Source organism: Salmo salar, chromosome ssa09, assembly GCF_905237065.1.
Source record: "Salmo salar chromosome ssa09, Ssal_v3.1, whole genome shotgun sequence".
Taxonomy (NCBI): domain Eukaryota; kingdom Metazoa; phylum Chordata; class Actinopteri; order Salmoniformes; family Salmonidae; genus Salmo; species Salmo salar.
The window spans coordinates 7,666,794-7,682,788 of record NC_059450.1 but is presented as its reverse complement, the minus strand read 5'-3'; the positions used below and the strand labels follow the sequence as shown (position 1 = coordinate 7,682,788).

Genomic DNA, 15,995 nt, shown 5'->3' with positions numbered 1-15,995 from the left:
TCTTGCGTTCAAGACACTATCCGAAGGGTGACGCGTCGGCGCATATCGTGACAAAAAAATTCAAAATATTCCATTACCGTACTTCGAAGCATGTCAAACGCTGTTTAAAATAAATTTTTATGCGATTTTTCTCGTAAAATAGCGATAATATTCCAACCGGGAGACGTTGTATCCGTTCAAACACTGAAAGTAGAAAATGGAGTCGTCACATGCACGCGCGCACCAGTGTCATTGTTCTCAGAACGACCACTTTCCAAAACCCCTACTGTCTCTGCAGGCTCCGGACTGTGGGCCGTTTGTTTGATATTAATAGTTAGCAATTAATACTGAACAAATAGGAGGATATTTCTGTCCTGTTAGTTTCTGTGTTTTCATGGGCTCCACTCTAGTTCCCTGCAGCTAATCTGGGCGTATGGTCACCAGAGATGGCTTGAGCTGACAAATTAGTTAGTTAAAGACTGCATTACATAGACAAGATGAGGTGGGTGTAACCGAGACAGAGATAGTGAGGAATTATTCTAAACTCCTCCTGGCTGTCTCTAAATCATCCTTGCATCTGGGAAACTAAGCCAGGAAGGGGTTAAGACAACACCCCGTGCAGATAACGACAGGATGAACCCAGAGTGGCTTATGATGCTCCTTGGTCTGCATGAGGGGGGTTGAACCAACCATTATTAGTGTCAGCTATTTTTAGTACTCTGCATTTGTGTAAGGTTACATGGTTAGGTTACATGGTCCAACACTCAAGGGTCGACCAGCCTCATTATTGCAATAATTAATCGATATTAAATAGAGATGATTGTTTAAAGAAATTACCAATTCTCTCTCAGTACTGAATTTCCACAACATTTTTGGCGACGAGGAGGTGATCTGCAACTTCCCCGGTTGACCGCTCCTGAAGATCTGGGTAAACTGTGCACAGGGGATCAGATATTGGGATTTTAGGGTAAACCACGCTTATTATTGAGCAGCTGAACCCGCCTATGATCGAGAGGTAGCGGGCACAGGTGGATACCGGATCTCGGACATAGTACTGAGAGAGGTAAGCTTGGACAATCTATCAATATGTGTTTTTTAAAAGATAATAAAAAATAAAAAACAATAAAAACATAAAAGCCCCTGTTGAGGGTACGCTCAGAGCGAGGTCTTCCTTAAGACGTCCACAGCTGAGGTAACTGGCAGGACTGAGTTGAGTTGATAAGAGTGTTCTTAAATGAGGTATCCTTGGGCATAATTGTTAATCAGCCAGTTGCGGGCAAACAAAAGTCCAGATCCGTGGTCCTGAGTTGATCCCAGTGGGATTGGTGAGGTTAATGTAGAGTGAAGGACTGGAGAGCGGGTAATCTTGCGAGAAAACTCGGTTTGGTGAAGCGCATTGAATGAGGGACAGTAGTGCAGGTGACGCCTTGCTAGGGCGTCTGATTTGAAGTTCAAATTTTAACATATATATGTAATTGAGAAAATGTTTTGTTAAATGAGGTAAACAGCTATGCCCTGGCTTACGATTGTTAGGTGTTATTGTAAGTGTTTTGTTGTTACTGATAAATAGAAAATACGAGGTAAGGTTGGATTTTTTTGGGACCGTGTTGCATAATTAGATAGTAGACATGGGTAATCTGTAGGTAGTTTTGCACATTTGGATAGACATAAAATATTCTATACCATAGGAATCACAGTAGGCGATATCACAATGTGGATACAACACCCCGTTGTGGGACCACTAATTAGGCAATATTTTGATAATGGTATGGGTTTCCCTTTTCATATAGACAGGGTTTGAAATCTAACACAGCGCTAACCGTTTTTTCCTCTTGTCCGTCTTATTCCCTGTGTTTGTGAATGTGATATGAGAGTTGTGGGAGTAAGTGTCAATCTGAAGTTTGGAAGCTGATTTAAAATTGTGATAATAAGTTTTGATATGGAGCGTTATCTTGGAGTTCTGTTCAACACTGCCCATCATAGAATGTCAAGGACTGGTATTATTAAGTGCTAGATGTTATTCTGTAATTTCCTTTAAGACTTGAGAACCGTTGAGCATTATTCCCATAGGGCAGCTTCCAAGAAACTAACGTTTTTGGGTTCCGCTGGGAGTGTATGGATGAGGAGTTGCTGGAAACGGAGTGATTCATTATATAATGACTTTGTGACGATGTGAAAAAAAATGGAATGAGAAATTGTATGTGTGTATAATCGATTACTAGAGATTTGATCAAGTAATATAATGAGATGCAACTTAAACAACCCATACGTAGACGTACATAGGTTCAAGAGTGGTCTCTTTATGGATAATTTGTTAGAGAGAATGTTAAAGCATTATGACTGTCTACTGGATCTGGGAGATAGTCTCAGAAAAAGATTGGCATATGTTAAAACCGCAAGGAGAGAGGAGCAAAATAAACATCACTAAAGCAAAGTCATAAAGACACTAATAGAAGCGCGCGAGCATTCTACCATTGTGTACTTGGCACAATTATATAAAAGAAGAATCATTAGCTCAATACACCAGCGTATTGATGTTAGCGTTCTATCAGCGTCATTGCACTAACCGTACTATTTGTGAAGTAATTTGAGTATGGACATTGTTAAACGGGGTACTTGGCAAATTTGCTCAGGCTATTTTGTTTGGATTTCAGAGCACTGGTTTGAATGTACCAGAGCTCAGAATAACGGATTAATTTACGGATGCTCAATGCCAGGTTGAATATGGCCGTTGTCAGTAAACGTTAGGGAAATAACGTAATTTGAATTATTGCCAGCAGCACAGTTCGTCACCAACATTTTGAAAAAGCATGTAAAAAGCCTAACCAGCTCTGCTAGGTGAGTAGAATGGAGAGTGAAGATGTATTCTCTTGTTTGTGTCTGGAAGTAACATTATCTAGCTAACTCTAGCCAGTTAGCTTGGTTGCTTAACTGCCTTGTGGCAAGACAAGTATTATGCATTATGAATCAGAGAGTTTAGCGGATTTTGAGGATGAATAATCCTTGTGAGAATCAAGGACAGTGGATATTAGGTGACATTAAAATTAGCAGTATATATGGGCAAGAGCACGAATGATTTTTACGAAGAGTTAACAGTTTGTGTCACGCCTGTAAGCATGTAGATTTGAGGGTTCTGTGTTGATACAATATGTAAGTTAGTGAATTTGTTATTGGCGTGAAAAGACGAAGAAACTCGTATGCCAAACATCGCCACATTAGTAAACTATGTGGTAGAGTAGGGTCACAAGGAATTATATGGTAAATCACAACCGGCGAAACAAGAGATAACAACATGTTTGGGGGTTTCGATAAAAATGCGACTAAGGAAAACCCTAGAGGTTTTAATCTCGTGAGACACTACTTCATTTTATTCTAAAATAGATGTATTGACTTGAGGAAAGGGAGGAGGAGGTAACAGAGTAATTAAAGTGGCCTCCCTGAGAACCGAAGGTATGTTTGTTTTGACTATCATTAAAAAAAATGTGTTTACCTGGTAACATGGCGTTAGACAGGAAAACAGATGTAGAGTACAGTAGAGATGGTAGAGGGTTTTCTGAGTTTAAGGGAAGAAATGCAGACTAGTGAAGCTAACAAAGGAAAGTAAGTCAATTGGAAAGTAGGAATTTCACATTTGAATTGTTTCTATTGATTAAGAATTGGCTGATGTATTTTCTACATTTGGAGCATTACAGGTTAATCTTAAAATAACAGATGTTTAATGAGTGTGAAGCAGAGGTTGGTATAAAAAAATCGAGTAATATTGTTAGGTTAGACTACATGTAACATTTTATTTTTCTAGTAAGGAGGGAATTATCATGGTTTGGTTTCTTTTATTTTCTAAACCGGACAGTGACGAAGATATTGATAAGGAGTATTGATGGAAACTTAATGAGTGTTGACAGTATGTGAATGGTAATATGTTATTATTGTTTTTTTATAGCACTAATGATGTGATATTTTAGTAATACAAGGTACAAGGTTAAATGATGAGTAGAGGGATTGAGCCTTGAGATTGTAAAAACGATTAGCTGAGGTTGAAAGTGAGCAGGCAGTGGGACATTTGAAGTAGAGGTATGAGAAACATTTTTTGACAGTTTCTGAATATTATTGCTTGGTTTTGTAGTTTTGGTAACACCAGTGAACTTGAGCAGGAAGTTAATGTATTCTAAAATTATAATCTGTTTCCATTACGTGGAACTGTCACGTCCTGACCCTAGTAAGATGTAATTTTCTATAGTAGAGTAGGTCAGGGCGTGACAGGGGGTGTTTGGGTTTTTTCTATGTTTTCTATTTCTATGTTTAAGTTCTAGTTTTTCTATTTCTATGTTGGGGTTGTTTGGGTTGATCTCCAATTGGAGGGAGCTGATCCTCGTTGCCTCTGATTGGAGATCATATTTAAGTAGGGTTTTTTTCTTCCTGTTTTGTGGGTTATTATCTTTTGAGTAGTGTTTGTTTCTCTCTGCGTCACGGTTTGTTGTTTTGTTATATTCAGTTATTTGTGTATTGCAAAAGTTTCACGGATTATATAAAATGTGGAACTACAAACACGCTGCACCTTGGTCCGCTCCTTTTGACAGCCGTGACAGAATAACCCACCATAAAAGGACCAAGCAGCATGCCCAGGAGCAACAGAAATTGACCTGGGAAGACATTCTGGACGGGAAAGGACCCGGGAGGCAGGCTGGGGAGTATTGCCGTCCGAGGGAGGAGATTGTAGCAGCAAAAGCGGAGCGGCGTTATTATGAGGCGCTGTACCAACCAAGAGGCAAGTGCGAGAGACGGCCCCAAAAATGTTTGGTCCAGAACTCCCAGAGATGTTCCCTAGTCCAGAACTCCCAGCGACGTTCCCTAGTCCAGTGAGACCTATTCCAGCTCCACGAATGAAGCTTCCAGTGATGATCTATGGTCCGAAGCCTGTAGAGATGATCCATGGAAAGAAGCCTGTAGGGATGATCCATGGCCCGGAGCCTGTAGGGATGATCCATGGCCCGGAGCCTGTAGGGATGATCCATGGCAAGAAGCCTGTAGGGATGATCCATGGCCCGGAGCCTGTAGGGATAATCCATGGCAAGAAGCCTGTAGGGATGATCCATGGCCCGGAGCCTGTAGAGAGGATCCATGGCACGAAGCCTCCAGTGATGATCCATGGCACGGAGCCTGCAGGGACAGCCCACAGTCCGGAACCTCCTGAGACGGCCCACAGTCCGGAACCTCCTGAGAAGTTCCTCAGCCCGGAGTCTCCAGCGACAGCCTGCAGCCAGGAGTCTCCAGCGGCGGCCTGCAGCCCAGAACCTCCAGCAATGATCTACAGTCCGGTTCCCCCGACAACGATCCACGGTCCGGTGGTACTAGAGCGCGGAGGGATCAGCGGGTGGAGCGGGAATTATGCCCCGAAGCCGCCTCTTCTGCTGGAGGTTAAGGTTATGTGGACTGCATTTGAGCTGCCATAGACAATTATCACCCTCCCTTTTGTTTTGTGGTTTCTTTATTGATTATGTTGCATTTGGAGTCTGCACCTTTGGGGGGGGGTACTGTCACGTCCTGACCCTAGTAAGATGTCATTTTCTATAGTAGAGTAGGTCAGGGCGTGACAGGGGGTGTTTTGGGTTTTTCTATGTTTTCTATGTTTAAGTTCTAGTTTTTCTATTTCTATGTTGGGGTTGATCTCCAATTGGAGGCAGCTGGTCCTCGTTGCCTCTGATTGGAGATCATATTTAAATAGGGGTTTTTTCTTCCTGTTTTGTGGATTATCTTTTGAGTAGTGTTTGTTTCTCTCTGCGTCACTGTTTGTTGTTTTATGTTCAGTTATTTGTGTATTGCAAAAGTTTCACGGATTATATAAAATGTGGAACTACAAACACGCTGCACCTTGGTCCACTCCTTTTGACAGCCGTGACAGGAACAGTGTCCAGTAATTAAAGTACATTAAAATAAGTATTGACTATTAAGCTGATAAGACGGCAGCAACTTTTTGAAGGTTCTACATTTGCTAATCAACAGTTTTATATTTTTACTAAATTAATACAACAGGTAAAACTGATAAGATTACCGGAAAGGGGCTCTGGGATTGTTTATTTTAGACTGTGTCGATTTCCACTTAATGGAACAGGGTATTATCTGATGCTTCTTGAGTAGGATTCTTGCTTCCAGGACTGATGGAAGTCCAATACAGTTGAAGTCGGAAGTTTACATACACCTTAGCCAAATACATGTAAACTCAGTTTTTCACAATTCCTGACATTTAATCAGAGTAAAAAATTCCCTGTCTTAGTTCAGTTAGGATCACCACTTTATTTTAAGAATGTGAAATGTCAGAATAATAGTAGAGAGAATGATTTCAGCTTTTATTTCTTTCATCACATTCCCAGTGGGTCAGAAGTTTACATACACTCAATTAGTATTTGGTAGCATTGCCTTTAAATTGTTTAACTTGGGCCAAAAGTTTCGGGTAGAGGTCGACCGACAAATCGGAATGGCCGATTGCAACGATTCATAACAATCGGAAATCGGTATTTTTGTACACCGATTTAAAAAAAAATGTAACACCTTTATTTAACTAGGCAAGTCAGTTAAGAACACATTCTTGTTTTCAATGATGGCCTAGGAACGTTGGGTTAACTGCCTTGTTCAGGGGCAGAACGACAGATTTTTACCTTGTCAGCTCAGGGATTCAATCTTGCAACCTTACGGTTAACTAGTCCAATGCTCTAACCACCTGCTTTACATTGCACTCCACGAGGTTACGCAAATGCAGTAAGAAGCTAAGGTAAGTTGCTAGCTAGCATTAAACTTATCTTATAAAAAACAATCAATCAATCATAATCACTAGTTAACTACACATGGTTGATGATATTACTAGTTTATCTAGCCTGTCCTGCGTTGCATATAATCGCATATAATCGCTTAGGTACACGTTGCGCCAACCATAAACATCAATGCCTTTCTTAAAATGAATACACAAGTATATATTTTTAAACCTGCATATTTAGTTAATATTGCCTGCTAACATGAATTACTTTTAACTAGGGAAAATGTGTCACTTCTCTTGCAATAGAGTCAGGGTATATGCAGCCGACTTCGCCAAACGGGGGGATGATTTAACAAATGCGCATTTGCGAAAAAAGCACAATCGTTGCACGACTGTACCTAACCATAAACATCAATGCCTTTCTTAAAATCAATACACAGAAGTATATATTTTTAAACGTGCATATTTAGCTAAAAGAAATCCAGGTTAGCAGGCAATATTAACCAGGTGAAATTGTGTCACTTCTCTTGCGTTCATTGCACGCAGTCAGGGTATATGCAACAGTTTGGGCCGCCTGGCTCGTTGCAAACTAATTTGCCAGAAATGTACGTAATTATGACATAACATTGAAGGTTGTGCAATGTAACAGGAATATTTAGTCTTAGGGATGCCTCCCGTTAGATAAAATACGTATTTCACTGAAAGGAAAAATGTTTTGTTTTCGAGATGATAGTTTCCGGATTTGACCATATTAATGACCTAAGGCTCGTATTTCTGTGTGTTTTTATTATAATTAAGTCTATGATTTGATAGAACAGTCTGACTGAGGAGTGGTAGTAGGCAGCAGCAGACTCGTAAGCATTCATTCAAACAGCACTTTCGTGCATTTTGCCAGCAGCTCTTCGCTGTGCTTCAAGCATTGCGCTGTTTATGACTTCAAGCCTATCAACTCCCAAGATTAGGCTGGTGTAACCGATGTGAAATGGCTAGCTAGTTAGCGGGTGGTGCTAATAGCGTTTCAAACGTCACTCGCTCTGAGACTTGGAGTAGTTGTTCCCCTTCCTCTACATGGGTAACGCTGCTTTGAGGGTGGCTGTTGTCAATGTGTTCCTGGTTCGAGCCCAGGTAGGAGCGAGGAGAGGGACGGAAGCTATACTGTTACACTGGCAATACTAAAGTGCCTATAGGAACATCCAATAGTCAAAGGTATATGAAATACAAATCGTATAGAGAGAAATAGTCCTATAATTCCTATAATAACTACAACCTAAAACTTCTTACCTGGGAATATTGAAGACTCATGTTAAAAGGAACCACCAGCTTTCATATGTTCTGAGCAAGGAACTTAAACGTTATCTTTCTTACATGGCACATATTGCACTTTTACTTTCTTCTCCAACACTTTGTCTTTGCATTATTTAAACCAAATTGAACATGTTTCATTATTTATTTGAGGCTAAATTGATTTTATAGATGTATTACATTAAGTTAAAATAAGTGTTCATTCAAAATTGTTGTAATTCTCATTATTACAAATACATTTAAATAAATCGGCCGCTGAATCGGTATCGGCTTTTTTTGGTCCTCCAATAATCGGTCGACCTCTAGTTTCGGGTAGCCTTCCACAAGCTTCCCAATTTTGGCCCATTCCTCCTGACAGAGCTGGTGTAACTGAGTCAGGTTTGTAGGCCTCCTTGCTCGCACACGCTTTTTCAGTTCTGCCCACAAATTTTCTATAGGATTGAGGTCAGAGCTTTGTGATGGCCACTCCAATACCTTGACTTTGTTGTCCTTAAGCCATTATGCCACATCTTTGGAAGTACGCTTTGGGTCATTGTCCATTTGGAAGACCCATTTGCGACCAAGCTTTAACTTTCTGACTGATGTCTTGAGATGTTGCTTCAATATATCCACATAATTTTCCATCTTCATGATGCCATCTATTTTGTGAAGAGCACCAGTCCCTCCTTCAGCAAATCACCCCCACAACATGATGCTGCCACCCCCGTGCTTCACATTTGGGATGGTGTTCTTCGGCTTGCAAGCCTCCCCCTTTTTCCTCCAAACATAGCTATGGTCATTATGGCCAAACAGTTCTATTTTTGTTTCATCAGACCAGAGGATGTTTCTCCAAAAAGTACGATCTTTGTCCCCATGTGCATTTGCAAACCGTAGTCTGGCTTTTTTATGGCGGTTTTGGAGCAGTGGCTTCTTCCTTGCTGAGCAGCCTTTCAGGTTATGTCGATATAGGACTCGTTTTACTGTGGATATTGATACTTTTTTTACCTGTGTCCTCCAGCATCTTCACAAGGTCCTTTGCTGTTGTTCTGGGATTGATTTGCACTTTTTGCACCAAAGTGCGTTCCTCTCTAGGAGACAGAACGCGTCTCCTTCCTGAACGGTATGACGGCTGCGTGTTCCCATGGTGTTTATACTTGTGTACTATTGTTTGTACAGATGAACGTGGTACCTTAAGGCATTTGGAAATTGCTCCCAAGGATGAACCAGACTTGTGGAGGTTTTCTTCTGAGGTCTTGGCTGATTTCTTTTGATTTTCCCATGATGTCAAGCAAAGAGGCATACATGTTGCATGCTAAATTAAGTGCACATAAACATTGGGGTAAATTAAAGCAAACGATCTTGTTTTGTTTGTAGTTAAAACCTTTGGGTTACTTATTATGATATTGGTATAGTGAATTCTGAAGAAATTGACACTTATTCTTCCAGGAGACTGGGGGTGGTAATTTTTTTTCTCTTTGAAATGTTTCCTGAGGCTATGGTCTTGGGAGAGGGGTTAGTGAAATTCAGCAGTTTTATAGGTATAAAGGTATCCGGATTCGGTGGTAAAGATGAGTTACCAAATTAAATAAGGCCTGGACATTTTTGTTTGTTTTTGCCATATGATTTACCACACACACACACACCAGCACGCACTTTACTGATTAGGAATTTGGGTTAGTGTCGAGGCATCTTAAAGGGGCACACGCACACAGTTTTAATTGAACACGTGAATTATTATGATAAATGTACTGAAGAAACTTACTGTAACTCGGGATAAGAAATGTATGAAATGTTTGACTGTTTTAAAATAATTGGTCTAATAGAGAAATAAACATTTATTTGAAGGGTTTGAATGACCTCTGACCTGACCTTCTAGTATGGTTTGATATCCCTCATTGGAAAGCCGAGAGATGGTTGGATGATGATTTAAAGGTCATTTGTAATACTATTAATTATGGAGAAGTTTATAATTAATAGGACCACGAGAAAGATAGACCTGTCTATTTTTCTATTTCTTGAATCAAGTTATTGATACAGTTTTTTTTTCTGGGTAGTGATTCTAATTTGATTTGTTATTTAAAAATGTATACAATTTTTAACCAGTGGTGGTGTTGTTACACATTAGTCACTATGTGAATTATGTCAAAATTGGGGAATCACCTGTTTTTTTGGGGGGTTTTTGGATTGATGTATTAAGGAGTGTGTTGTTGCATTGTTTGTTCTGTTTTGTTTTGATAAATCTCACCAGACTGGGTCTGCTGGATGATCGGGATAATTTCCTGATCCTATGACTCTGCGATGAGGTTGACTGTGTGATAATACATATAAGATAATTTGAAAATGTGTTTAAACAGAGTGCCATGTTATTTTTTTTCTTTGACATGTGCTTTAGAGATTTGCATTTAGAATATTGGTAGTAGTAATAATTTGTCATACAGTAGAACATTTGTTTGGATTTCTTGAATGCTTGTCTGGATTTCCTGAATCAGAGATGCACTGAACTGAATTGTTGTTCTGATCTGTCCTTTCTCGAAGTTATGGTGGAGATGGTATCTAGATGCATGGAAGGGAATTCGACCAAATGGTGTCAACCTCAAACCCTCTCTAACCGGCTGAAGAAATGGCGTTCACTACGGCCCTGTCCTGCACCACTTCTCTCGAGAGACCTGAGTCCGAACCAGCAACCGGTGTACAGCATCCAGTTGAAGTCATCAACTGCCTTTTCTCTCAGGAGTGCCTAAGAAATACATTTGGAGTGAGCATGGAGAGAGTTCTGTTCCAAAACTTCTCTCATATTGCTGGTATACTGGTTGGCAAATGGACAAGACATACAGTGCCTGGCAAAAGTATTCATGCCCCCCTTGGCATTTTTCCTATTTTGTTGCATTACAACCTGTAATTTAAATGGACATTTATTTGGATTTCATATAATGGACATACACAAAATAGTCCAAATTGGTGAAGTGAAATGAAAAAAGAACTTGTTTCAGAAAACAAATTTATAACAGAAAAGTGGTGCGTACATATGTATTCACCCCCTTTGCTATGAAGCCCCTAAATAAGATCTGGTGCAACCAATTACCTTCAGAAGTCACATAATTAGTTAAATAAAGTCCACCTGTGTGCAATCTAAGTGTCACATGATCTGTCACATGATCTCAGTACATATACACCTGTTCTGAAAGGCCCCAGAGTCTGCAACACCACTAAGCATGGGGCACCATCAAGCAAGCGGCACCATGAAAACCAACAGGTCTCCAAACAGGTCAGGGACAAAGTTGTGGAGAATTACAGATCAGGGTTGGGTTATAAAAAAATATCCGAAACTTTGAACATCCCACGGAGCACCATTAAATCCATTAATAAAAAATTGAAAGAATATGGCACCACAACAAACCTGCCATGAGATGTCGCCCACCAAAACTCATAGACAAGGCAAGAAGGGCATTAATCAGAGAGGCAACAAAGAGACCAAAGTTAACCCTGAAGGAGCTGCACAGCGGAGATTGGAGTATCTGTCCATAGGACCACTTTAAGCCGTACACTCCATTGCTTAAAGAAGAAAATAAGCAAACACGTTTGGTGTTTGTCAAAAGGCATGTGGGAGACTCCCCAAATATATGGAAGAAGGTACTCTGGTCAGATAAGACTAATATTGAGCTTTTTGGCCATCAAGGAAAACACTATGTCTGGTGCAAACCCAACATCTCACACCATCCCCATAGTGAAGCATGGTGGTGGCAGCATCATGCTGTGGGGATGTTTTTCATCAGCAGGGACTGGGAAACCGGTCAAAATTGAAGGAATGATGGATGGTCGCTAAATACAGGGAAATTCTTGAGGGAAACCTGTTTCAGTCTTCCAGAGATTTGAGACTGGGACTGAGGTTCACCTTCCAGCAGGACAATGACCCTAAGCATACTGCTAAAGCAACACTCAAGTGGTTTAAGAGGAAACATTTAAATGTCCTGGAATGGCCTAGTCAAAGCCCAGACCTCAATCCAACAGAATCTGTGGTATGACTTAAAGATTGCTGAACACCAGCGGAACCTATCCAACTTGAAGGAGCAGGAGCAGTTTTGCATTGAAGAATGGGCAAAAATCCCAGTGGCTAGCTTATAGAGACATACCCCAAGAGACTTGCAGCTGTAATTGCTGCAAAAGGTGGATCTACAATGTTTTGACTTTGGGGGGGTGAATAGTTATACACGCTCAAGTTCATTTTTTTGTCATATTTCTTGTTTGTTTCACAATAAAAACTATTTTGCATCCTCAAAGTGGTAGACATGTTGTGTAAATGAAATTATACAACCCCCAAAAATCGATTTTAATTCCAGGTTGTAAGGCAACAATATAGGAAAAATACCAAGGGGGGTGAGTACTTTCGCAAAAGTGGTCCTATTGACAGATACTCCAATCTCCGCTGTGGAGGGTTATCTTTGGTCTCTTTGTTGCCTCTCTGATTAATGCCCTCCTTGCCTGGTCCATGAGTTTTGGTGGGCGGCCCTCTCTTGACTCTTTTGTTGTGGTGCCATATTTTCAATTTTTTTTAATGATGGATTTAATGGTGCTCCGTGGGATGTTCAAAGTTTCAGATATTTTTTTTATAACCCTGATCTGTACTTCTCCACCACTTTGTCCCCGACCTTTTTGGAGAGCTCCTTGGTAATTTATTTCATTTCACCAATTTCGACTATTTTGTGTATGTCCATTATATGAAATAAAAATCAATTTAAATTACAGGTTGTAATGCAACAAAATAGGAAAAATGCCAAGGGGGATGAATACTTTTGCAAAGCACTGTAGTACTCTGCATTTGTGTAAAGGTTAAGTTACTCGGTCCAACACTCAAAGGTGGGGGATCGACCAGCCTCCTTATTGCAATAATTTATCAATATTAAATAAAGATGATTGTTTGAAGAAATGACCAAGTCTCTCTCAGTACTGAATTTCTACGACAGTGTCCATATAGCCAGAGAGGAAGAGGCGAAGCGAGAGGCCCAACTCGGCTAAAAATCTGCCTTCTCCAGCAGGTGGCGTTGTTAGTTTCTTTTGCTCACCAATCGAGGAGTTTCGAATTTAGCCCCTCAAATGGAATGGTTAATTTGCCCTTATATGGTTTATTTGATAGAATAGAAGTTCTGTAATGCTTAAGTTGTTATAAGTATACTGATTGACTCCTTGTTAATTCTCTTGACGATATTTTCAGAATTGATTTGTGTGGGCCGTGACTGTTCTTATGTTTGTGCAACTTTGTAGGCTATGTTTTGAAACCAACAAGTGGCCTTTGCTGTGGTGACAAAGAGAGAGAACTGTGCTCCTAGCCATCTCCCTACCTCTGCTCTGATAGACATAAGCCTGCGACTCTCTCTCTCTCTATCGCTCCAGTGTTGCACTGCATCATTTACTTTAAATTATCTAATATGCCCATTTGTTTGATTTTCTTCCCCGTATAGATAGGTTACTGTTATGCTTAGGTCTAGATACGTTAGATAGGCTTTGCGACATTATTTGCGGTTGAATTGGGACACGTTTACCTGAATGCTGGCCTATAGACAGCAGGCGAGGATGCAACTGCACTTTGAAGAATAGACAGACAGTAGCCCACTTTTAAGCCACAAAATGGAAAACCAACTGAAATCTTTTCGGGAACATCAATATTGGCATGTTTAATAAACAACAAAACTAATTTCATTAAACTGATGAGAGCTCTTATTTCTGCTCTTTCTATAATAATAATAATAATAATAATATAAATTAAGCGCTGGGTGCCTCTATTAAATATACGCCTACAATAACAAAATATGCAGGCTGTGAGTAGCTCCATAAATGTTTTATTTGTATGAAGTAGCTCTTATGAAAGTAAAGGTTGGCGACCCCTGCTCTATATCATCTTTAACACGACAGTGAGAAAGAAGAGGTTCAGATTGACAGATAATAAACATGAAGAACAGAGGAGAGAGTCACACACTCCATTATTGTCAATGATAAGAGGCTGAAATGAAATAGGCTAAAGATGCATCTCTTACCAAACTTCAGTTTCCAGGCATGGAACTCCAGGTCCTCCAGTGAAAGGCTAGCAGCGCTCGCCACTGCCAGAGCAGCAGCCACAACTACCAAAAACTTCATTCTGAGGAGAAAGACAGCAGAGATTTACTGAGAATTAGGAGACAGATATCATACAGGAGGCCATGCACCAGATGTTTCTCTTTATCTCACTCTCATACTGTATACAGTCTTTCTTTTCTCTGTTTCTCTTTCTCTCTTCCTCTCTCTGTCTTTCTCTCTCGCTCTGTCTCTATCTTTCAATACATTTTTTCATCCCATCTCAGCCACAGGAAGTGTGTGTGTGGCTGCTCATCTCTGTGTGTGTGTGTGTGTGTGTGTGTGTGTGTGTGTGTGTGTGTGTGTGTGTGTGTGTGTGTGTGTGTGTGTGTGTGTGTGTGTGTGTGTGTGTGTGTGTGTGTGTGTGTGTGTGTAGGATGTCTTGAAGCCACTGGCTGGTGATGGACGCCTGTCACTCTGTCCTCTGCTTAACCTCTCTAGGGTAGGGGGCAGTATTTGCACGGCCGGATAAAAAACGTACCCGATTTAATCTGGTTATTACTACTGCCCAGAAACTAGAATATGCATATAATTGATTTGGATAGAAAACACCCTAAAGTTGCTAAAACTGTTTGAATGGTGTCTGTGAGTATAACAGAACTCATATGGCAGGCAAAAACCTGAGAAGATTCCTTACAGGAAGTGCCCTCTCTGACCATTTCTTGGCCCTCTACACTCTCTTTATTGAAAACTGAGGATCTCTGCTGTAACGTGACACTTCCTACGGCTCCCATAGGCTCTCAGAAGGCAGCAGAACGTTGAATGATGACTTTGCAGGCCATGGCTGAAAAACAGTAGCGCATTTGGTAAGTGGTCGATCAGAGAACAATGAGACTGGCGCGCACGTGCACGAGAAGAGTCTATTTTAGATTTTTAGTCTTTGAACGAAAACAGGGTTTCCCGGTCGGAATATTATCGCTTTTTTATGAGAAAAAATGATTTTAAACAGCGTTTGACATGCTTCGAAGTACGGTAATGGAATATTTAGAATTTTTTTGTCACGATACGCGCCGGCGCGTCACTCTTCGTTACCCTTCGGATAGTGTCTTGAACGCACGAACAAAACAAAGGATATTTGAACATAACTATGGATTATTTTGAACCAAACCAACATTTGTTATTGAAGTAGAAGTCCTGGGAGTGCATTCTGACGAAGAACAGCAAAGGTAATTGTCACAACTGTCGTCATGGAGAGAAGAAGTGGACCAAAATGCAGCAAGAGTTAGTGTTCAGCATCATTTAATAAAAAAAAAGATCACTGGAACACTACAAAACAAGAAAATACCGACAGCTCAACAGTACTGACAGCATAACACACTGAACAGAAACAATTACCCACAACCCCAAAGAAAAACACACTCCTATATAGGACTCCCAATCAAAGGCAACTCAACACACCTGCCTTCAATTGGGAGTCCTAATCACCAACACAACCATTCACACACACAAAAACCCTGCCACATCCTGACCAAAACTAATCCAATTGCTCCCTCTGCTGGTCAGGATGTGACAGTAATCCAATTTTTCTTATAGTAAATCTGAGTTTGGTGAGCCCCAAACTTGGTGGGTGTCAAAATAGCTAGCCCGTGATGGCGAGCTATCTACTCAGAATATTGCAAAATGTGCTTTTGCCGAAAAGCTATTTTAAAATCGGACATAGCGATTGCATAAAGGAGTTCTGTATCTATAATTCTTAAAATAATTGTTATGTTTTTTGTGAACGTTTATTGTGAGTAATTTAGTAAATTCACCGGAAGTTTGCGGTGGGTATGCTAGTTCTGAACATCACATGCTAATGTAAAAAGCTGTTTTTTGATATAAATATGAACTTGATTGAACAAAACATGCATGTATTGTATAACATAATGTCCTAGGAGTGTCA

At 40.4% G+C, this 15,995-nt stretch overlaps 1 protein-coding gene across 6 annotated transcripts in view; it reads right to left on the bottom strand.

Moving 5' to 3' along the window:
- The window catches only part of LOC106610669 (procathepsin L), a 46,410-nt gene that overhangs the window by 28,155 nt on the left and 2,260 nt on the right, over positions 1 to 15,995 (bottom strand). For all 6 annotated transcript variants that reach the window (XM_045723357.1, XM_045723359.1, XM_045723358.1 and 3 more), the window contains exon 3: positions 14,038 to 14,138. In XM_045723357.1, the coding sequence (XP_045579313.1) occupies positions 14,038 to 14,138 (101 nt within the window). The remainder of the gene's footprint in view (positions 1 to 14,037; positions 14,139 to 15,995) is intronic.